At 43.4% G+C, this 24,359-nt stretch overlaps 1 protein-coding gene across 1 annotated transcript in view; it reads left to right on the forward strand.

Annotated features, from left to right (window-relative positions):
* Positions 1 to 10,894, forward strand: part of ATP10A (ATPase phospholipid transporting 10A (putative)) — a 169,196-nt gene extending 158,302 nt beyond the window's left edge. The window contains exons 18-22 of the mRNA XM_068268154.1: positions 1,148 to 1,348; positions 2,602 to 2,682; positions 2,774 to 2,878; positions 5,474 to 5,661; positions 7,968 to 10,894. Of these exons, the coding sequence (XP_068124255.1) occupies positions 1,148 to 1,348; positions 2,602 to 2,682; positions 2,774 to 2,878; positions 5,474 to 5,661; positions 7,968 to 8,589 (1,197 nt within the window). The 3' untranslated portion in view covers positions 8,590 to 10,894. The remainder of the gene's footprint in view (positions 1 to 1,147; positions 1,349 to 2,601; positions 2,683 to 2,773; positions 2,879 to 5,473; positions 5,662 to 7,967) is intronic.
* The last annotated feature ends 13,465 nt before the right edge of the window (positions 10,895 to 24,359 follow it).

Below are 24,359 nucleotides of genomic sequence, written 5' to 3' on the forward strand. Positions count from 1 at the left end.
CCATGTGTACTGGGGTGGTTGTTTCTCCACCCCCCCCCCCCCCCCCAAAAAAAAAAAAGTTGTAAATAAGTACTGCAGGTATAGCGGCCATTGCTTATGGCCTCTGTTAATTACACTTAAGTTGACCATACATCTACAGTCTTTGTGGCTTAATAGATCCTCCGATTTCATAATGTTATGAAATCGGCTGAAAATCAGTGCTGCAAAGCATGCACGATCGATGATTCGTCCGATTTGGGACCAAAGTCAGTATCGATCAAACATGCTGGGAAATCTTAGGCCGACACTGTCAGGTGGATTGCGGTACCAGTGTGTGATATTGCAAAAACCACTGGAACTCCCAGCCAGCCGCCCCCCCATGTTAATGTGCCTATGCATTCCAATCTCACCTGTTCCTGGGTAACATCACGCACCACACGCTATACGTGGCAACCACGTGGGGCACGAATGGGGAAGCGGGAGTAGCTGGACACTCGCGACAGCTGGAACAGGTGAGATTTAAATGCACAGGCACCAAGGGGGCACATTAACATTTAGTTGGACAGCGGGCAGTGGCGATGCTATAAGGACTATTCACAAGATATTTTATGCTGAAAACTGTTGTGAATTGACCTGCAGAGTGTGGGCAGTCAACAGATCTCTCCTAATCAGATTCCATCAGAGAGAGCTCAGTCTCTTGGTCAATCTACCCATATATCACTAAAGGCCCATACACACGTCAGATTTTTGCGAACGCCGGGCGGATCGCTCAAAATCAGTCTTATCACCCGAACGACAGTCTGTACACACGCCCGATCTCACGTGCGGACGACTGAACGACGGGACGTTCAAACGACCCGGTGTTCGCAAAAAACTGATGTGTGTATGGGCCTTAAGCTGCACACAGAGGCCCAAAAAGGTCAGTGGGGACAGCGGAGGAACAATGGGATAGACTGAGACTGGGAAGGCTCTATGGGATCCCGAGTCTTCCCTCTACGTAGGTGAGTAACTTTTTAGATCCCTGGCTGGGATTTGAACTGGGGACCCAGCACTGCAAGGCGAGAGCGCTAGCCACTACGCCACCGTGCTGATATCTAGATATATATTATATACACACACGCATACATATATGTCTGTAAGCTGACATTGCTTTTTTTTTCCCCCCTAGATGTTTGTGGCGCTTTTGTTTTGGTACCAGTTTTTTTGTGGCTTCTCTGGATCAGCCATGATTGATCAGTGGTACCTGATATTTTTTAATTTACTATTCTCATCCATTCCACAACTTGTTACTGGGATTCTTGACAAAGACCTGCCATCCGACATGCTGATTGCTGTTCCTGAGCTCTACAGAAGTGGACCAGATATGGAGGTAACTGGGTGGTTAAGCTGCAATTTTGTGTGAGAAGTAAACAATATGTTGCTATTGCACCATTAAACAATCGGTTTACACATCACTGCAATGGTGAGAAACAGCTGAAAGTTTGTTTTACCACCATCTATAGATGGTGTGAGTAGGCCATGATAGACATAGCAAGGTTTGGTAGTCTCTGGCCTGTCTTGCATTTACCCTTACATAACACCTATTGCAAAAAGAAATGACATTTAAAAAACATCTGAAGCAATGTTGGATACTTGCCTTAGTAATTGGAAGCCTGTGGATGATCTAGAGCAGGTTTTTTTTCAACTCAGTCCTCAAGTACCCCTAACTGCATTTTTTGTGTAAATCCACAGAGGTAGTTAATGTGCTCTGCTGAGATGCTTACTACCTCACCTGTGAGTTGAAAAACCCTGTTCCCCAGATCCTCATAGAGTTCACCATTCAAGCACAGAGTCCCTCTTCATCTATTGGTAATTTAAAGTGTACCCAAGCTGAAACTTGGGTACAAAATCAAATACTTACCTAAGGAGAGGGAGATGGAAGTCTTTGGATCCTAATGAGGGTTTCCTTGGCATTCTCCAATCCCCCATCGCCAAGCGGGAACCTTCTAAAGATTACTGACAAAGGATTGTCATTAATCTGATCAGGGACACGCTCCTCTTTAGGCTGTACTGTGCTTTGGCAAGTACCGCCATGCCTTTGCAGTAAGCTGTAGCTGCTTGTGCACAAGTGGCTCCATGCTAATGTGCAGGCGCAACTGTGCTCGCACGGCTGCAACACGACCAGACCTGTGCAAGCATAAGGCGCAAGCAAGCATTGGAGAATGCCAAAGGAAGCCTAATTAATAATATTCCAGAGGCTTCCCTCTCCATTGGTAAGTATTAGTTTCTAAACCCGAGTGCTGGAACGGTTAGCTGTAGAAGGATCCAAATAGTCTGTGAACCATCCAGAGGCACCACTAAGGTAAGTATCTAACTTCTTTTGGTTTTAATTCCAAGTAGTAGTATTGGACATAATGGAAATTTGGCTATGCAAAGTGGCAGGATCAGTCTTGTGATTTTTTTTTATCATATTAATGTGTTTATTTTTCTATTTTTTATCCAAGTGCTATTTATGACATGTGTCACATTAATTATACACTGTTATAGTTTTATAGTCCAGCACAAAGATGCAGAATATTGCCCATTGCATCATGCTTTAACAATAACTAGAGATGAATATCATTTTCTTTTTTTTTTCTGTAGGAGTACAAACCTCATATGTTTTGGCGCAACATGATTGATGCTTTCTACCAAAGTCTCGTGTGCTTTTTCATCTCATATTTTGTAAGTTGCCTGTGTTTGATAATACATTTCCTTTAGTGATGCAGACACTCCTAAATGAACTCACTCTGTATGCATCATCTTTGTATTACAGACCTTCTACGACTCTGACATTGATTTGTTCTCATGGGGGACACCTATAGTCACTTGCGCCCTTCTCACTATTATGTTACATTTGGGAATTGAGACCAAAACCTGGGTAAGAGAAAATGTTTTGGTGGATGCAAATGAATTCAGCATCAGTTGTTTACTCATTTGAAAAACGTTGGTTCAACCTTTTGTGTTAGGCGATTTGGAAATAGTTAAAAAGGACTGTTTAAAAATGAATTTTATTTAATGGGTAAATCCAGCTTTGGCAGATTGATAAAACCTATATAAATGCTAAGCAAGACATTCCATAAATTATTTAAGAAAAAAAAACTTTCTGTAATGCTGGTTAAAAAAACAAAAAACCTGGTAACAGAATATGGTTAGGACCTGCCAAAATTCTCACCACTTGGGCTTGGCTCAGGGATTAGTAGCTCCTCCACCCACATGAATTGCTGCACCTCCATCCACTTATTTCCTTACACAAGCCAAAGTTAGTATAAAGTATTCAATATATACAGCTATGAAATTATCATTTTTATGGGAAAAATGTCATCACCCAATCAGGGCAGGGGGTTCTAGTAACAGTGGGGCCCAGGCAAATTCCACCCAGGGGCTCCCCAAACAGACACCCCCTCAACCAATAAGCCGCATTAGGGGCCCCTTGTTGCAGCCAACTTTTTCCCCAAGGCCCCTGAGCTATCAGCTGGAACACAAACCCCCACCCCCTAATAATCACCCCACGTTGCCACACTCTGGCAGAGGATCATGCTCATTGACAGGTGAGACGCTTCTGTGCTAAAGACTGTGCAGATATCCCATGGAACAACAGTTAAGATGGGGGGATGACACCTTGGGGGGCCCCTACAGGCTATGGGGTCCTGGGGCAATCGCCCCTCCTGACTCTGATAGCACCGGCCCTGCACCCAATGTATCAAAGGGCTGCAACCTGAAAACACTTGTTTACCATATAAAAATAAACAGATAAACTCTAGATTTCTGTGCATTTACTAAGAAAATTGTATGCCTGATTTTCATGCTCTGCATAGGTCAAAACTATAAATTATGACGACATTGATGGGTAAAGGAAACCCATTACATCTACATTGCTGTATTGTATACTTTACGGAGATGACTGGAATCTTTCTAAGCTGGCGGGGGAATATATGCACAGAGATGTAGATTTCAGTGTTACAGACCAACCTAATAATCTAACCTGGCTAAACTGGACTCTTTCTAAGCAGGCGGGGGAATATATGCACAGAGATGTAGATTTCAGTGTCAGACCAACCTAGTAATCTAACCTTGCTAAATGCCTCACAAGTGTTTAGCTTAGTACACTAACATGTCAATGTCTGTATAAGTGGTGGCAGCCTTTTAGCCTAAATCAATAGCAGAAGAGAGTAGAGAAATATGAATGAACGTGGCACAGAATTCCAAACAGCTTAGTAAGGAATGCTAACAGTGCTACAATTTCCTTCATGCATATGTGGAACACCTATCATTACATTATTAATGATTCTTCCATCATCTTCCATACTGCTATACAGAGTTAGAAACAAATGTTCATACACATTCAGACAATGGTGCATAATGCAGTTTGTAGCATTGTTGGTAGAATTGTTATTGTGACAAAATATTGTGATCAACAACATTGTACAGCAACTTAAAGGCCTACATAGTGAAATGTGTTAAAATGTGTATGTCACATTCAAGATTATGATCATGAAAAATTGTAAAACATAAAATACATGTGTATGGATACTTGAGATGTACATTTGCAGGGCACTATGTAGCTATCACTTACATAAGGTAGTAAAAATCTGTCAGGTTTTGTACTAGCCCATCTCCTAATGAGGGATTCCCAAGAATTCCTTTATTTGCAAAAGTTCCGTGCTACTGCCAGAATACACACCGGAGACGGGGCTGACGTCCTCTACGTCCAAATCCTTTCCATGGAGTTTTTTTTTTTTTTTTTTTAAAGAATTAAAAGCAATACGAAGAATTACCCATAAGGAGATTGACTAGTACATATCCTGTCAGATTTTTCTTACCCACTGTTTTCTGAAATGTGACTGTTTACCCTGCTTTAGAAAGTAGAATGATGTAGGAAACCTACAAAGATGTAACGGAAAGGCAGTTGCTTTGCAGATGTCATTCTATTCATCATGCCACATATGTAGTACTAAAACCTTTCACAGTCTAGTACATCACACCCATATTTTTAGAGGATGCTGAACTACACGGCAGTCCACTTGTTACTACCGGAAGGAGAACCTACAGTGAAGTATCCATCTTAATCATTTTATGAGCATTTTGTAAACTTTAGCCTCATTCATATTTTAGTGAAACAGCACTGTTGAAAATATACTAGTAAACAAGGAATGTTCCTGGATTTGCCCACCTTCTTCTTTTAGCGATATAATCAGTGCTGCATTGCTGGAGAGTTCTTATAAATGCTAGCTATGTATGGACCTGCATAATAGATGAGTAATTTTAAGGTGTTGTTTTCTAATGCTTTCAGTCTCAATACCCCATTGGTGTCAGTGCAATACATCATTACATGTATTTGTCCTGCTTTTTCTGTTCAAACCTGTTTTTCCTGCCATGATTGTAGAGTATCAGTAGCATGTATTTATTTATTTATTTGCCATGTCAGTATGTTTGAAATGAGATTTCATTACAATACAACCTTTTGTGTTTCTAGACTTGGATCAATGTGTCATCAATTGCCTTCAGCATCCTTCTGTTTTTCTGTGTGGCTTTGATTTACAATTCATCCTGTCCAACATGCAACCCTCCATCAAACCCCTACTGGACTATGCAGAGACTCCTCACCAATCCTTTGTTTTATTTCATTTGCATTTTGTCTCCTATTGCTGCTTTGTTACCCAGGTATTTTAAGTTCTGTTTCCCTTTTTTTGTTATTATTTCCTCCTTTTCTGTCACCTTACATGAAGTTTTTGTTTTGTTACATTCACATAATTCAGTTGATTTTAGCTTTGGTTAATTTCAAGCACACGTGTTTACAGTTAAGGCAGATGTTGACTAGTTAAAATCACTTTTTTCAGGTTTTTTTTTTATGTCTTTTGGGGACTGTAGCAAGATGGGGTTTTGCTCCTGAACCCCAAGAGGCATATGAAGGTGGGAGGTGAGTAAACTCAGTGGTATGTAGGTAAAATGAAATGGCTGCCACTACAATTGCTTATTTAGGTACATGTACTATTTGTATTTCATTCACCGACAAACACTATTAGATACTTCAAGTAGTCTAGGTTTAGGGAGGTGATAAGATGGTGTGACCCGGCCAAGCAGCACATAACTACACTATCTCTCAGAAGTGAGTACAACTCTCACATTTTATTTTATGTTTTCACAAGAGAACACTGCAGATATGGCATTTTGATACAATGTAAAGTAGTCCGCTTGTATAACGGTGTAAATTTGTCATCCCATCAAAATAACTCTCCAGTTTGTCCCATGAAAAGATATATATACTGTATTTTTTTGGACTATAAGACTCCCTTTTTCTCCACCAAAAGTGGGGGGAAAAAGTCACTGCGTCTTATAGTCCAAATGCAGGGAGTTCCTGACTTGTGAATGCCTTCCAATACGAACCTCCAACCGGCCGCAATGTCGGGGACTCCCTGTACTGTGCCCATGCAGAGGAGGACACGGGGACACAAAGGGACATAGTGGAAGACACAAGGGGGAAGCAGGAGGACACAAGGTGGACAGAGGAGGGCACGAAGACACAAGAGGTACAAGGGGATATAATCCACAAGATGCCCCTTCACCATGGATGCACCAGGTTTAGTATATATAATTTCCCCCCTGGTTTTGTCCTCTAAACCTAGGTGCGTCTTATGGTCAGAAGCGTCTTATAGTCCGAAAAATACGGTAGACACAATAGGAAAATAGAACTTACGATTTTGTACACAATAGCTTTCTAAGTTCAATTTTCCTATGGCATCACATCTAAAACCAAGCTTCACCTGACTGACACTCGCTGTATAGGGCTACAAATCCTCTTAAAGGGCACAACTGCGCATTTGACAGCTGAAACAGGTATTTACACTTATAGAGGATGTTCACTTCCATAATACTTTGCATATAAAAGACTTTGTACTAGACCCTTTCACCGCGATGAGGTTGTCTTATGGAAAGGGACCTTAACCAGAATGCATTTCTCAGTTGCTAACTCGCACTCTCCAGTCAGAAGGCTGGTAATAGGAGTTTGTCAATTTTTGTGCTAAGCTAATAAGGAGGTCTAGGTGAAGGCATAGCACTTGTTTGTCTTCTGTGACATAGGATCTGCTTGCCACCTTTACAGATCTCTGGCAGGTAAATCCTCTTAGATACTGTATTTTTAATTATGGCCATTTGTCTGGAGTTCCTCTTTAAAAACTGTAATAAGTACTGTTATATCTTGGTTTCCAATAATGATTAAAATGGGGCCCTGATGCAGTATATTTGCATTATAGACCTTGCTTCCATAATTTATATACCAGGATAGCAGTGGCATGTTATGTAAACATCTACTTGCTAATCCATCCCCATTCACTCTACTCATGCTAAATGCTCCTGCTACATTTAACTGTATCCACTGTGCTCAGTCTCACTGATATAAAGCAGGACACTTCAAGGAAATCTTAGTATGGAAGGATTCATTGCTGACTCCCCTATGAGAATGCAACATGTCGGATTGTTATGGTGATTCTCTGATCTTATGGAAATGGACCTTAACCTATGTTACCCTAACCTGTGTGTATCTGAGTCAATATGGTTTCAAGAACTGTTGATGGTTTCATAAACTGTCGGTGTTGGAGTCACTGATTTTTGTACCCACTCCACAGCCCTGAATCCCTGACGTATCCCTGCTAAGTAATGGTCACATGGTTTAACAGTAATCTGCTTTAGGCTAGGTACACGTTGGCAATAAACACTGTTGTACTCCCCTCATTGTGATGGGGTATTGACACTGAAAAAGAAAATCCAGATTTCTGTGGCAACCTGCACACTGATGATTTTTGTGCTCAGTGGTTGTCATGTCTGTCAGACACAGGAGCATGGATGTTCTCTAGGGCAAATATATATTGTATACTCTTTTGGGCAGAAGAGCAAGGACAGGCATTATGTTTACCTTTAATGTTTACACAGCTGTTATCACCTACTTACGCTTTTTGTTCTAACTTCTTTAGGTTTTTGTACAAATCCATCCAAGGAACAATGTTTCCAACCCAAGTACAGGTTAGACGCCAAGTGTTGAAAGCTCACCCAGAATGCCTTGTTCATATGATCAACAAGCTGAATACCAATACTGCTCCTGTGCCAGAAAAACAAATTACTACTACCTTATCAACTGTTAGTGACTTTCATCCAATAAAAATACAAACAGAAGCATTTGTGGACCAAGAGAGAGAGACTCAAGTTCTGTATTCTGCTAAACAAGAAGTTAAAGGTTCGCCTGAGAAAGCTGCTGGTGTGAGTGTGGATCCTTCTGTTTCATTTGTGTTGAAAGACCAATCAGTAATTAGTTCCCAGGCTTTCAGCTATGACACTGTCTTATGTGGAAATGACATGCTGCGGTGGAATCCAAGTGTGGACCAATCTGACACTGGATTGATAAACTGGATTACATCGACTCCTTTGCTCAAGTATTCTAGACCAAAGCAACTCTCTGTCAGTGGCCAGGACATTTCCAGAGAGTTTTCTGAATTGCCATTGAGCTTCTCTGTTCCCAAAGACTCCAACAGTGTCCTTCCAGACAGGGCAATCTGGCCCACAGGCAATGGGGAAATGCAAGAAACAACATTTTTATGAGTTTATATATGAAGAGTTTATTTATATTTTCTATTTGCACAGATACTTTTTTAGCGGATTTAATTTGTTTTGATATACAAAAGCAGGAAATTGTCGGTACATGCTCATTTTGTCTATTTTATGTAAATATTGTTATAAATTTATGTTAGAGCTTTAGAGAAAGAGAAAAATATATGAACAGAGGAATTTTAATATTTTACAGTTAAAAGGCTTTACCAAACTTCTGAAATGTAAAAGTCTATTTGTAGAGAGAAAATGTCTATTTTATGTACAGTATATACACCATGGTGCCTGCCTTCTACTGGAAGGTGTTCTTAGCTACACTGACTGAACAAGACACTAGCCACGCTGTGTCATATTCTACAGTTTGTTACTAAGCGTGTTTGATTTCTAACTCCTAACACCATAGATCCATGAGATCTAATGCTGGACTCCAGATAAATATAATTTAATCCTGAATGGTTACATGTGTTTTTAAAGGACACCTGAAGTGAGTGGCTGCCATATTTATTTCCTTTTAAGCAATACCAATTGCCTGACATCCTGCTGATGTTTTTGGCTTTAGTGGTGTCTTAGTCATGCACCTGAAACAAGCATGCAGCTATTTTACTAGTCACACTTCAGGTAGAAACACCTGATCTGCATGCTTGTTCAGGCTCTATGGCTAAAAGTATTAGAGGCAGAGGATCAGTAGGATGGCCTTTTCACTTCAGGTGTCCCTTAAACACTGGCAATAATAGGACATGATTCATCAATGTTATCCGCATTGAATCCTTGCAGATTTGCGAACAGAAGGTTGTGCTGTAAACCTGTGCAGGCTATACTGTACAACAGTGCTATCAGTATTCTCATTATACGCTTGATTACAGAAGGGGAGAGCAGAATGCATTTCTCAGTTGCTAACTCGCACTCTCCAGTCAGAAGGCTGGTAATAGGAGTTTGTCAATTTTTGTGCTAAGCTAATAAAGGAGGGCTAGGTGAAGGCATAGCACTTGTTTGTCCTGGATCTTCTGTGGCATAGGATCTGCTTGGCACCTTTACAGATCTCTGGCAGGTAAATCCTCTTAGATACTGTATTTTTAATTATGGCCATTTGTCTGGAGTTCCTCTTTAAAAACGGTAATAAGTACTGTTATATCTTTGTTTCCAATAATGATTAAAATGGGGTCCTGATGCAGTATATTTGCATTATAGACCTTGCTTCCATAATTTATATACCAGGATAGCAGTGGCATGTTATGTAAACATCTACTTGCTAATCCATCCCCATTCACTCTACACATGCTAAATGCTCCTGCTACATTTAACTGTATCCACTGTGCTCAGTCTCACTGATATAAATCACGACACTTCAAGGAAATCTTAGTATGGAAGGATTCATTGCTGACTCCCCTATGAGAATGCAACATGTCGGACTGTTATGGTGATCCTCTGTTTGTATTTCAGAATCGCTGATCCAGAACATGGAAGCTCATCAAGTGTCCTGAATTCACTGCTGCATGCTTGTTTGATGTGTGCATCTCCGAAACTACTGAAGCTGGATGGCAAGCATGACAGCCCAAAAGCTAGAATGTTTTTAAAACAGAATAGAGATGATGGCCCCTATAATTTGTATGATGTGCACAATAGTACATATATGGATCCTCGAATGTTCTGTAAAGTTGGCATGTATCCAGTTATATACCAGTAAATCATGGAAAAGTACACTATTCAATTTAAATGTAAAGCATTAGTCGATGACCACAAAACTGCAGCATGGGGGTGAGGAGCCACACTCACTTTGTACAAAATAAATGCAAAGTTATAGCCTCGTACAAAAAATAAAAAGGTTACAAACAATTGGACTAAAGTACAAGAGAGTAGATTTAGAAACAAAAGGTAGAGCAAAACAGCAGAATGTGGAGAGTCCAAATACTGGCCACCTTTCTCACGCAGTATTCCCAGGGCTACAAGTATCCCACCTTAGTATCTGTGTGATTGAAATCTATGCCCTGTTTATGTCCTGTTATTCCTGTCAAGGCGTAGATTTAAATCATCCATACCACGCAGTCTTGTCGCTTGTGCCTTTCACGTCACTGCACCTGCTCGCTCTGTTGTCGCACAGACAGGAGAGCTTTCATATCTTGGTCAGGAGCCAATTTCATTGGGTCCTAACCTTGTGATTACTGTGAGGCAATAACAGTAATCGCATATCTTAACAGGGAAAGGACAGCTTTGGTCCTGAAGTGGTTAAGGGAGGGTGACAGAAGGTAACATCACAGCAAGCTTGCTACTTCCTGTCTGAAAATTTGACTTAAAGGAATTGTCAGGCAAAAAAAAAAAAATGAGTTTCACTTACCTGGGGCTTCTACCAGCCCCATGCAGTGATCCTGTGCCCTCGTAGTCACTCACTGCTGCTCCAGTCCCCCGCTGCCAGCTAGTTTCGTTTTTGCCGACCCTCGGGGTCAGCTGGCTGCATTGTGTACATTTTTACGCATTCCCGCTGGTGCAGGAACATTAACGCATACATTTTTACGCGTTAGTGGTACAACGCATAAAAATGTACGCGTTGCACCACTAACGCGTAAAAACGCAGGTGTTAATGTTCCTGCACCAGCGGGAATGCGTAAAAATGTATGCAATGCGGCTCGCCGACCCAGAGGTCGGCAAAAACTAAACTAGCTGGCAGCGGCGGACTGGAGCAGCAGTGAGTGACTACGAGGGCACAGGATCGCTGCATGGGGCTGGTAGAAGCCCCAAGTAAGTGAAACTCATATTTTTATTTTTTTGCCTGACAATTCCGTTAAGTCAAAAGTCTTATTTTTAAATGACTGTTCACAGAGAACGGGGGGAACGAGGAGAGGATTGGGCAATGCACAAGGTATGTGGGTCTAGCATGAACATAACTGTGCTTTCCTCTACCTCATGACAGGTATACTTTAACAACTAACTGGCAGCAGTGTTCAGTACTATTTTGCAGAACAGCAGCTAGTGGCTTTATATTCACTAGCATGGCTTCCACTTTCTAAGTGAAGATTTGTTAGGATTTTCTGTACTGAACACACAGGAATAATGTCATCAGAAACATAGTTATTTATCTCCAGTTGATTTGCACATGAATGTCAGATGATGTCTCTTCTGATCAGCACCAGATAATTTTCTCTTCATAAACATTTATTAACCATTTTCAACAATGCAAAATTGCGATGGACATTCAATCAAAGATCAGTTTTGGACAGATGTGCCCATTGTCAAGCTGCAAAGTGACGATGGGCAGAGCTCTGCCTGAAATGGCACTTTGTTTAAATGCCCATTACATATTTTTCTTTTTGGACTGTCACACTGTGATGCTGTTCTAACAGGAGGATCATGCTAACTTGGAGTTATCCAAATATTGGGATTCTGACATTATGCACTAAAATACTATGGATGTTATGGGATAATCCTTGCTGATCATTGTCTTCCGAGAGGAATTGTTGTTAATCTTGCCTTATTGAATATGCAATATAATGTTTATGAAGAGAATTATCTAGTGCTGGTCAGAAATTGCTTACTGCGTGAGGAGCTATATCCTCCTGTGTGTCCTGCAGGATTGACCCGTTGTGCACAGTAAAGGTAATTGACTGAGAGAGTGGCTCCTTCCTGCATATTGTTAGAGGATGAAAGTCTACCATGTCTATGTAGTTTAAGGGATACAAGAGCCCGAAAGAAGGAGGCGAAATGGGGGTTCTCCTCTGCCCCACTCCTTTATTACCTAAAAACACCCCCCCATTCCCCCGGCAGCCTCTTCCGGGAGTCGGTATCAATGCGTTTTCTGCGCTGGCCCATCTGCACGTGTCCTACAGCTTGTGGCCAGGAGCGCTGTGTGCATGACATAAATTGTGACATCATGCAAAGAGGGCTTCCGGCCACGGTCGCGCGCTGTAGGACGCACACAGCCAGATGCCGTGATCCTGACTCCTAGTGACCTGGAAGAGGCTGTGGGGGGGGGGGGGGGGGGGGTTGTCTGTAGGTAATAAAAGAGGGGGGGGGGGAATAACGAGGGGGAGCGGTGGGCATCAGCACAGCTTCCCTTACATGCCTGCTCACCACATTTCTCCTCTTCTTGACTCTGGTATCCTTTAAGGCCTCCTTACACAAGCAGCTGAAGGCTGTGAATTCAACACCTGTCAGCTGCTCTTGTTTACCGACCAAGCGCTTCCTAGCACTCAGCAGGGGTGGTGGACAGGCGGCCCCCCCATGAAGTGGAGTCTGAGCACGGAAGTTGCTATTCTACAATACATGAGATGGTTTTGCACCGCTGGAGAACGCCACCACATGCGAAACGTGACACGTGGTGTTACCAAACCCTGCCATTTGGCTGCCTGTCATTGCAGCCAAGTGGCGCTTGGGGACGGGGAGGCTGAACTGGTGGACAGATGCGCAGTTAAGTCTCCGTGGAAAAGAGGTCTTACATTATACACCAGAAGCTGAAGCATGCAGCAGTTTGCCTCATACTATAAGCACGGTATTGCTGCTTTCTGTGGTAATTAATGCTGAAACCACAATCAATGCAGATATACAGTCTTATCCAGGTCCCATTTGAAATCTTTTTAGGAAAACCTTAATTAACTACAAAAATGCTTTAATTGTAGAAATGATAGCATTGGTACATATAGATAACTTGTGTTTATTTGTAATTGTTGCACAATGGTAATTAAGCTGACAATGTTAATTTTATGGTTTAGGGTAAATCTTAAAATGCATTTCATATTACTATGGAACTGTCATTAAAGGGACATGGCGAAAAATTGTAAAATTTAATATATGTGCAAGCCTATATATACAAATAAGTATGTTTTTCCAGAGTAAAATGAGCCATAAATTACTTTTCTCCTATGTTGCTGGCACTTCCAGTAGGCAGTAGAAATCTGATAGAAGTGACAGGTTTTGGACTAGTACATCTCTTTATAGGGGATTCTCAGAGCTTTATTTATATCAAAAGCACTTAGTAAATGGCAGTTGCTCTGTCCAACTGCCAAAAAAACGTGTAGGGAGCAGGGAAGCTGGCCAGCATCATTGTATAAATCCTTTTTAGTGAATATCTTTATAAAGAATAAAAGCCTTACTAAGAATCCTCTATGAAGAGATGGACTAGTCCAAAACCTGTCACTTCTGTCAGATTTCTACTACCTACTGTAAGTGACAGCAACATAGGAGAAAAGTAATTTATGACTAATTTTACTCTAAAATTTAAAAAATGTGCAAACATAGACAAATAAGTACATTTTTTGACACAGTTTTTCGTAATAGTGCCCCTTTAACATAACGCGGTGCAATAGAGGCTGCCACTGCCTTAAAGGATACCCGAACTGACGTGACATAATGAGATAGACATGTGTATGTACAGTGCCTAGCACACCAATAACTATGCTGTGTTCCTTTTTCTTTCTCTGCCTGAAAGAGTTAAATATCAGGTATGTAAATGGCTGACTCAGTCCTGACTCAGACAGGAAGTGACTACAGTGTGACCATCACTGATAAGAAACTCCAGCTATAAAACAGTTTCCTAGCAGAAAATGGCTTCTGAGAGCAAGAAAGAGTTAAAAAGGGGGAATTTCTTATCAGTGAGGGTCACACTGTAGTCACTTCCTGTCTGAGTCAGGACTGAGTCAGCCACTTACATACCTGATATTTAACTCTTTCAGGCAGAGAAAGAAAAAAAGGAACACAGCATAGTTATTTGTGTGCTAGGCACTGTACGAACACATTTCTATCTCATTATGTCACATGTCAGTTCGGGTATCCTTTAAGCCCCATACACACGCTCAACAAAAGTCTTTTAAATGCACAATTATCAAACAACTTTTGTTTTTGAAACAACCAAAAAACGTTGTTTGCTTTTGTTCAAACAACTGATAAGACACAGCTCAAGTCAATCCAACAGTTGAATTGATTTGAGCTGTGTTTTATCAGTTGTTTGAACAAAAGCAAACAACGTTTTTGCGTTTTTTCAAAAACAAAAGTTGTTTGATAATTGTGCATTTAAAATAATTTTGTTGTGCATGTGTATGGGGCTTTACAAACTGCAGCCTACCCTACTTGTTAGGTTGTGAAGCACCTGATAAGCAAGGATGTGGCTGAGGTCAGTGTCCAACTGAGAGGTGGAAAAACTGAGGAAATCCACTTGCTGGCCAAGCAGTATTAGCCCTGTGTTATCACTCACAATAGAAACCTACAGCAAGTCCTCACTGTGAGCAACAACACCTGATTACTGCTGCTTGGCCAGCAAGTGGATTTTCACAGCTCTTCTAGCTCCCAGTCCAACACTGGCTGAGGTGTTGTCTGCATAACGAGAGTGATGTTTGTGAGTCAGACGGTGACAGGTTCTAGGATTTTAGGTTGATTGTAGATTGCCTTTAACACAAAAGAAACAGGACAAAAGCTGGATGATTTGAGTACACTAGGATCTATGCATTCATCGGCTTATGGCTTGTTCTCATTACAGATTTGCTAAGCTACTGATGATAACCAAATGTATGTCCAGAAACAATATGGAGCTTATTAAAAGTCAATTTATTTAAAATAATAAAATCTGGCTATGAAGGATAAATCTTTATTTTTGCTTCAAGGCTTTTTTTCTTGTTGTTAATTTCATTATTATTTGTGTCTTCGTGACATAACAATGTATTTTAAGGAACAAATAATTGTGCCCTGTTACCTAAGTAAAGCCTCGGTTCCATCTTGATGCTGCGGGAAGCGATGGCTCCGCGATTTGTGGTTGCGATTCCATTCATCATAGTGAATGGGATGTCATCGCTAACGTGTTAAAATGCGTTGGGATTCCATAGTGAATGACAATGCATCGATGGAATCATCAGACAGTGTATGTAGCCTATGCACTTTCTGATATCCCTGCAGATTGCAATGCATTTCCTAAAGCGACTGGAATAATGCAGATGGAAACGAAGCCTAAATAGTCTGAAGTGCTTTTTGTTATGTAGCCTGGGGCACCTTGGTTTGTTTCCCGTGTACATGTAAAAAGGTGATAAAATTACAGATACTCTATTAGGTGCTATGTAATTACCATACTAAAATTTCAGTAATCTTTACCAATATATTACTATAGCCTAACCTGAACCCATTCTCACTTGGACACTCCCTCTATCAATGCTTAACCCCCCCCCCCCCAAACCTGTGCCTAACTCTAACTGAGAACCCCTATTGGTGCCTAACCAATCACCAACCGATGTCAAACTAACTGACCCTTCCTCACAATGCCTAACCAATCCATCGCCGCAAAATGCCTAATCCTAACTGATCCCGCCATTTACTGCAGCAGTTTATATAGCGGGTGGCCCAGATCACTGCAATTTTATCGGAGGGCTTCAGATTACCAGGTATACCTGCTAATTGCAGCCATTGACATGAGCACATTTGGTGGTGCCCAAACAACTGCGGCACCTCCAGTGCCCTTTTTACCTGCTTCACATTCTCCACCTGACACTATGTTCATGGTGGATTTTATTTTTAATTCAAAAGCACTTTGGTTGCTCCAATTTTTAATTTACAAAGAAGTAAATTAACTTTCACTGAACGTGACCCAAATGGGTCAGTAGTATAAAACTAGCCATGCTTAGGTGAAGGCATTCCTTAAAGGGAAGGTTCAGGGACTATCCGAAAAAAAAAAATCCGCATCCACTTACCTGGGGCTTCCTCAAGCCCGTGGCAGGGAGGAGGTGCCCTCGTCGCCGCTCCGCAGGCTCCCGGTGGTCTCCGGTGGCGCGCCCGACCTGGCCAGGCCGGCTGCCAGGTCGGGCTCTTCTGCGCTCCAAGGCCCGGCACTTCTGCGTCCCACGCCGGCGCGCTGACGTCATCGGACGTCCGCCGGGCTGTACTGCGCAGGCGCAGAACAGCCCGGAGGACGTCCGATGACCTCAGCGCGCCGGCGTGGGACGCAGAAGTGCCGGGCCTTGGAGCGCAGAAGAGCCCGACCTGGCAGCCGGCCTGGCCAGGTCGGGCGCGCCACCGGAGACCACCGGGAGCCTGCGGAGCGGCGCCGAGGGCACCTCCTGCCTGCCACGGGCTGGAGGAAGCCCCAGGTAAGTGGATGGGGATTTTTATTTTTTTCGGATAGTCCCTGAACCTTCCCTTTAATCTAAATTCCACAACTTCTGATTTGGACATCACAGTGGTGAATATTGATTAGCAGAGGGAAGCTACTGACATATCGCCCAGTGTTGGTCGTAACTGGACATGGCAAAGGGAAGAAAGATACAGTATTTATAAGCATATAAGCAATGCACAGTGGCTTTCTTTGTAAGCTACTTCATACACAGAGGTAAAAGTAAGTAGCTTCTGTCTCATGAATGGTCTCCTCTGGCTGGGTAAGTGATCTGTGCTTGTTTTATGTGTGAGCAGACCGTAGAGCCGTGGCTCCATTACTGAACACATCTGAGAGCAATAACCCACCTGAGAGTAGCTCCCAGCTGTGGTCAAAGAATAAAGACCCACCATCATATCATAGGATGTGTGCAGGGCCGGTGCTAGACTCTTTGCTGCCTGAGGCAAACTTGTGGGGAGATGGCTCCCATCCAAATGAAAAGATCACACAGCACCCAACAATTTACTCTGCTTAATTTAATGTTCTCATATGACATGCTGCAGCTCAACATAGTAGCACACAAACCGTGACAAACAAACTGCTCACCCTCAGCCACTCCATTCCTCTCTCAGGAAGGTACACACAGTACAAAAATGCTGCCCCTGAAATCTCTGCGCCTGGTGCAAATGTTTCACCTTGCTTCATGAGAGAACCGGCCCTGGATGTGTAATCATCCTTCTTCTTCTTAGTATTTCATCGATTGAAAACACACGGGAATACGGTTTGTTTTAATGCCGTGTTTCACTGGATATAATTTTGCTCTCAACGAAGATCTGATTGAATATTTCTCGATAAAGACCCTGGCAGCATCCTTCCGATCAATAGCTGATTGAGAAATCAATTGGAAAAAAATTACTTCAGTGGATATTTTGTTTAGATTTGAAAAGCATTTCCAACCGCAAGTACAGAGGAGAGAATGCAATTGAATGCAAAGAGAAACTCTGTATATAAAGTCTCCGACTAAACCCTTGTTCACTAATGCTGAGGGCCCATTCACACTTACAAAATGCAAAACGCTGGTGTTTTGCACGAGTGATTTTTCAAGTGGAAAAATCACTGAACACTGCAGTGATTTTGCCGCGATCGTGTTTAGTGCTTCTATAGCACTGAAACGCGATCGCCGGGAAATCGCCTGAAAATGGTGCAGGCGACGTGTTTGCGTTTTTGGGCGATTTGTGGCCATTAGTGCAAATCGCCCAAGTAAGAATGGGCCCATAGGCTTTCATTACGCTAGCGCATTTAAAAAGCGCTAGCGTTTGAGCGTTTTGCCGAAATCGCGGCAACACGCTCTAGTGTGAATGGGCCCTAACAGGAGATTCTCTACTGCAAGAATCTGATCCATAAAATCACTTCTTACATTTTCCCCAATGCGCACAAAACAATTTTGGTCCAATTGTGGTGCAATTGAAAAGTCCTACCTAGTCACAGCAAAAATGCTGCAGGCAGTGCATTGTGATTTAACTAGCATTGCAACACAGCCGTGGAAAGAAAACTGCCCCCGATTTCTTTCCCATGAGCATATCGCACGTAATCCAAAAACCAAACTGACGCACACCCTCCTAAGAAATATATGTAACCCGAGGGGTACGTGAGATGTTACCAATAATGGGAGGTACTTAAAGAGACACTGAAGCGAAAAAAAAAATATGATATAGTGAATTGGTTGTGTACTATGAATAATTACTAGAAGATTAGCAGCAAACAAAATATTCTCATACTTTTATTGTCAGGTATATAGTGTTTTTTCTAACATTGCATTATTCTCTAATATGTGCAGATTACACAACACTCAGCATTCAAAATGAGTCTTTCAGAGCAGTCTGTGAAGTAATGACCTCTCCTCTAGCAGAGGAAAAGTAAATAGTCCAGGAACAGTTGAGATAATAAAAGTCAGATAACAGCCCTCTCCATGACTAACTAAGTCAGAGAGCTTAATGGCTTGTTTGCATAGAGATAACAACTGGAGTTTCTCAACTCTTCCTGTACTGGAAACAATTACACTGATGTATCTGATCTTAATGTTTTATTTCTTAGCTGTACTACACATACAAATCATAATATCATAATTTTTTTTTCGCTTCAGTGTCTCTTTAACCAACACTATTATTATCAGGGTACATGCTACAATAAATGTTGTGAAACCATGTCGTCCAGCTAGCCTCATCAATACACTACCCCATCCCGCATATCTAAAGTCAGCTGTCCACTTCCCCTACCACTATATGCAAATAAGTGTACCATCTGCTGGCCTCCTCCTTCACCCGTTTTGCATCACGTTTCCTTCTAATCTCCTTGTGAAGGTTCAGCTAAATCTGAACCAGTGTAATGTCCACTCCCTCCGAACAATGTGAATGATCACTTATGTTCTGTTGAGGAGCACCCTAGTAAATCATGGTCTTTACTTTCTTCCTTGCCTATCCAATAGATGGTCTGATATTGCTTATGTGGACATCTCTCTCTCATTGTTCCACTATTGATTCATCTCACACTGTATTACAAGAATTGTGTTGTACTAGAAAAGCTTGCCAGTGAAATTAGCAGATGAGGACAATAAAATATATTGACATGTTTAATATTACACAATGTGGAGTAAGACCACATTCAGGACCTTCTTGCCTTTTTTCCCATTTAATCCTGAAAATGAAGTTTCAGAATTCTGATAAAGCTAGGGGAAAGTTTCTATGTCAACTGGGCACACTTGTCTGAACTGTGCACACCTGTTAATTGTACAATCATTGTATGCAATACCCCAAAGATTGTCAGATTGTGTCTGCGCATCCATCTGCCCTTAACTGTTACTACCGAAATCGTGTGTGTGTGTGTGTGTGTGTGTGTGTGTGTGTGTGTAATTTTAGGTATATTACAAAGGCAGCACTATAGACCTCTCTCGCCTTGCAGTGCTGGGTCTCTGGTTCAAAACTTAACCAGGGCACTATTATTATTATTATTATTATTATTATTTATTGTATTTATAAAGCGCCAACATATAACGCAGCGCTGGACAATAAATATATACAATGATACAAGGATGACATACATAGGGTTATACACATAGAACAAAGTTATACATACAAATTGTACAAAATACATGATCATGCAATATGGGCTGGTTAGGTAGGCCCAGTAATACAAGTACAGGCTGTCATAGGACAGGAGCACATGATCCTGTAGATTACACTAGGGAGTGGAGGACCCTGCCAGAGGCTTACAATCTAAAGGGAGGGGTGGAAACACTAGGGGGGGCTGTTAAATATTCCTTAGAGAGTTACTGTGTGGTAGGAGGTGGGTAGGCCATCATAAAGAGGTGGGTTTTGAGGGCTTGCTTGAATGTGTTGAAAGAGGGAGCAAGTCTGATGGGTGGTGGAAGGGCATTCCAGAGGGTGGGGGCAGCTCTTGAGAAATCCTGCAGGCGGGCATGGGAGTGTGAAATGCGCGGGGTGGTGAGGCGAAGGTCGTTGGAGGAACGGAGTGGGCGACCTGGTGTATACTTGTGAACAAGCTGCGAGATGTAGGTAGGGCATGTTTTGTGCACAGATTTATACGCCAGGCATAGAATCTTGAAACTTATCCTGAGACGGATAGGGAGCCAGTGCAGGGATTCACAAAGGGGAGATGTGGATGCAGAGCGGTGCGAAGAATGGATGAGTCTTGCAGCCGCGTTCATCACTGATTGAAGGGGGGCAGTGCGTTTCAGGGGGAGGCCAGAAAGGAGTGAGTTACAGTAATCAAGGCGGGAGATGATGAGGGCATGGATGAGCAGTTTGGTCGTGTCCAGGGTTAAGAATGGGCGGATCTTGGAGATATTACGGAGGTGGAAATTGCAGGCTCTTGTGATGTTTTGGATGTGTGGGATGAAGGAGAGGTCAGAGTCCAAGGTGACACCCAGGCAGCGGGCCTGGGAGGTAGGGACAATGGTTGTGTTGTCGATTGTGAGGTGGAAACCTGGGATGGGTGCAGCAGCATGGGGTGGAAGGATCAGGAGCTCAGTTTTGTCTAGGTTAAGCTTTAGGAACCTAGCTGACATCCAGGAGGAAATTGCTGAGAGACACGAGGAGACCTTGTTTATGGTGGTGGCTGAGAGATCGGGTGTATGGAGGTAAATCTGAGTGTCATCTGCATAAAGGTTGTAATTGAAGCCCAGGGAGGAGATAAGCTTGCCAATTGAGGGAGTGTATATGGAGAAAAGAAGGGGGCCTAGAACAGAGCCCTGGGGGACCCCAACTGAAAGGGGGGCAGGAGTTGAGGAGGAGCCATTGAAGGAAGTGGTGAAGGAGCGATTGGATAGGTAGGAGGAGATTCAGGCCAAGGCAAGCCCATGGATGCCCATGGACTGTAGTGATTGGAGGAGGAGGGAGTGGTCAACAGTGTCAAATGCTGCAGAGAGGTCAAGGAGGAGCAGGATGGAATAACTGCCTTTGGCCTTGGCAAGGGTAAGGTCGTTGACCACCTTGGCGAGGGCTGTTTCAGTTGAGTGCGCAGGTCGGAATCCAGACTGTAGGGGGTCAAGTAGGGCATTGGTGTTGATGTATTGGGTAATGCGCTGGTGGACTAGGCGTTCGAGGAGTTTAGAAGCATAGGGAAGGAGGGAGATTGGGCGGTAGTTTGAGGGTAGGGATGGGTCGAGTGAGGGTTTTTTCAGCAGGGGAAGCACAGTGGCCTGTTTGAATGCTTTGGGGAAGATGCCTGTGGAAAGGGAGAGATTGAACAAGGAGGTGAGGACTGGGGCCAGGTCAGAGAAGTGGGGACGAAGAGTATTCGCGGGTACCGGATCACAGGGAGAGGATGTGGGGGGGAAGCCACTAGCAGCAGGCTGACTTCATCAATGGTGGCAGGAGCAAAAGAGGCGAGGGGTGGATGAGACAAGGGAGCCGCTGGGAGGGAAGGCAAGGGGACAACCTGAGACGCATTGGTAAGGGAGGGATGGAGGAGGGAAATTTCATTGCGTATTGTTGCAATTTTAGTGGTGAAGTGGTTGGCAAGGTCATTGGCTGAGAGGGAGGAGCTGGGAGGGGGAGGAGTGGGGTTGAGGAGGGAATTGAAGGTAGCAAAAAGCTGTCGAGGGTTGGAAGCTTGGGTTACAATCAGTGCTGCAAAGTACCTTTGTTTAGCCTCGGAGAGGGCAGTGTGGAAGAGTAACAGTTTGGCCTTGTAATCTAGGAAGTCAGCATTGAGATGTGATTTCCTCCATTTCCGTTCGGCTGCTCGAGTTTCTTTCCTGAGGTTACGTGTGTGGGTGTTGTGCCAGGGTTGGGGGTTGGGAGGCTTGATAGGGCGGAAGATAGAGGGGGCAGCTTGATCTAAAGCAGATGAGAGGGCAAGGTTATATTGTGCAGCCGCTTCATTGGGGCATGTTAGGGTGGGTAGGTGGGAGGAGAGGGAGAGAAGGGGACTTGCTAGGACATTTGGGCTGAGATTACGTAGGTCTCTCTGCCATCGACCAGGCTGAGGGGTGGGGAGAGAAGTTGTTGGTGGGGAGATAGTGAAGGTGAGGAGGTGATGGTCAGAGATAGGGAAAGGTGCGATGTCCAGGTTGCTGAGGGAGGTGGACTTTGAGAATATGAGGTCAAGAGTATGACCAGCGCGGTGGGTGGTGGAATTTGTGTGCTGAGAGAGACCAAGGGATTTGGTGAGGGAGAGTAGCTGCTTGGCAGCAGTGGAGATAGGCTCATCGATAGGTAAGTTGAAATTCCCGAGTATGATGCTGGGGAGGTCAGATGACAGGATGTGGGGGAGCCAGGAGGCCAGGTTGTCCAGGAAGAGTGAAGTTGGAGCAGATGGGGGGTGATATAGGACCGCAATGATGGCTGGGAGAGGTTGGTACAGGCGGATTACATGGGCCTCGAAGGATGAGAAGTGCAGGGAAGGGGGCGGTGATAGGACCCGGAAGGTGCAGGGTGCGGAGAGAAGCAGACCCACTCCTCCTCCAGACCTGTTGTCAGGTCTGGGGGTGTGACTGAGATGCAGTCCCCCATAGGAGAGAGCAGCGGCTGCGGTACAGTCAGAGGGGGTGAGCCATGTCTCTGTGAGGGCGAGGAAGGTGAGGGATTTAGAGAGGAAGAGCTCATGGATGGATGTGAGCTTGTTGCGGACAGATCTGGCATTCCTTAGACCACAAAACAGAGGGAGAGAGTGCCTGGGGGTTGTATGGATGGGAATGAGATTATTATGGTGTGGTCTGCAGATGCAAGAGTGTGGAGGGGCTGGAAGGGGGTTGGCTGGGGGTTTGGGGACCAGTGGGGGTCTAGGAATGGGTGGGTTGAGGATGGAGGGAGAAAGCACTGGGACCAGCTGGAGAAGCAGGTGGAGGAATAGCATGTGGTAGTGGTGGAGGGGTGGCAAAGGGTTGGTAGGAATATGGTGGGTGAAGTGTGGGTGAGCCAGAGAAAGGACTGGGGGGAAGGGGTGCATTACGTTGTGTGGAGAGGAGGCTGGCAGTGGTTTGGACAGAGGTAGATGTGTAGAGAACGGTGGAAGATGCATGGAGTAGGAGAGAGGAAGTAATGTGTGTGAGGTTTGGATAGTGATCAGGAATGCAGGTGAGGCTAAAAGATTGAGGAAGTTACCTTGGTGTAATGCTGATTTCTGCTGAATTGCTGTTGAATTCTGGTAAATTCTGGTTAATTTCCACCCTTAGAAGACGACCCGAAGTCGGCCGGCCCGACTACCAGACCTCCTGATATACACACAGCATCAGAGCAAATGAGTAATCAGGATGGTCTGGCAGACGATTTGCAATTAAGCAGGGGGGAGGGCCACTATAGTCTCCTGCAAATCAAACAAGCTTGTAGGTGTTACAACTTTGTTTGAAATTACAGACAGGCCAGCAGTGTGAAACAAAAGCCAGAATTTCAATAGCAAGTAGTTTTCAATAGCAACTATCTGAGTTTGTATGTTCTTCCTGTGTCTGCGTGGGTTTCCTCTGCTCATTCTGGTTTCCTCCCACATCCCAAAAACATACAGATAACTTAATTGGCTTCCCCCTAAATTGGCCCTAGACTACAATACATACTCGATACATACAGTACATAAACATAGGACTATGATAGGGATTAGATTGTGAGCCCCTCTGAGGGACAGTTATGTCACAAGACATTATACTCTGTACAACGCTGTGGAAGATGTTGGTGCTATATAACAGGGCGTCAAGATTTTCTTTCTTTAGCATTACAAATGTATTTGTGTCTTCTGTGTGATAAAAAAAAAAAATGTTAGGCGTAAGGGTAGGTTCACAGTGGGAGTTGGGTTACGTACCCTGTGACAGCAGGATGACAACGGAACAAGAAAGCTGTGCTAAACGTTATCTGCGTGTTATGGTGAGCAGTGAAGTATTCAGTTAATGAAAAGTATGCTTCACTGTGCTGTTAATGTGAGTTATGCAGTAAACACACAGGGGATACCGCGCTCTGTCATACCACACTGCAATGGCTGCAATGTGAACGACTCATTGCTTTTGCACTGCAGTGCGAGGTTCTGTGTTACAATGCGGCCGTTACAACGCACCGTAATGGCACTCTGTGAACCTAGCCTTAGTCTAGCTTCCATTATGCTTTTTTTTTTTTTTTTTTCTTTCATATGCTTTTATGCATTTACTTGAAAGTAAAAACTTGCTGAGCAGAGTTGAATATTCCAGTGCCCCTCCAGTTCTATA

This window comes from Hyperolius riggenbachi, chromosome 2 (genome assembly GCF_040937935.1).
Source record: "Hyperolius riggenbachi isolate aHypRig1 chromosome 2, aHypRig1.pri, whole genome shotgun sequence".
Lineage (NCBI taxonomy): Eukaryota > Metazoa > Chordata > Amphibia > Anura > Hyperoliidae > Hyperolius > Hyperolius riggenbachi.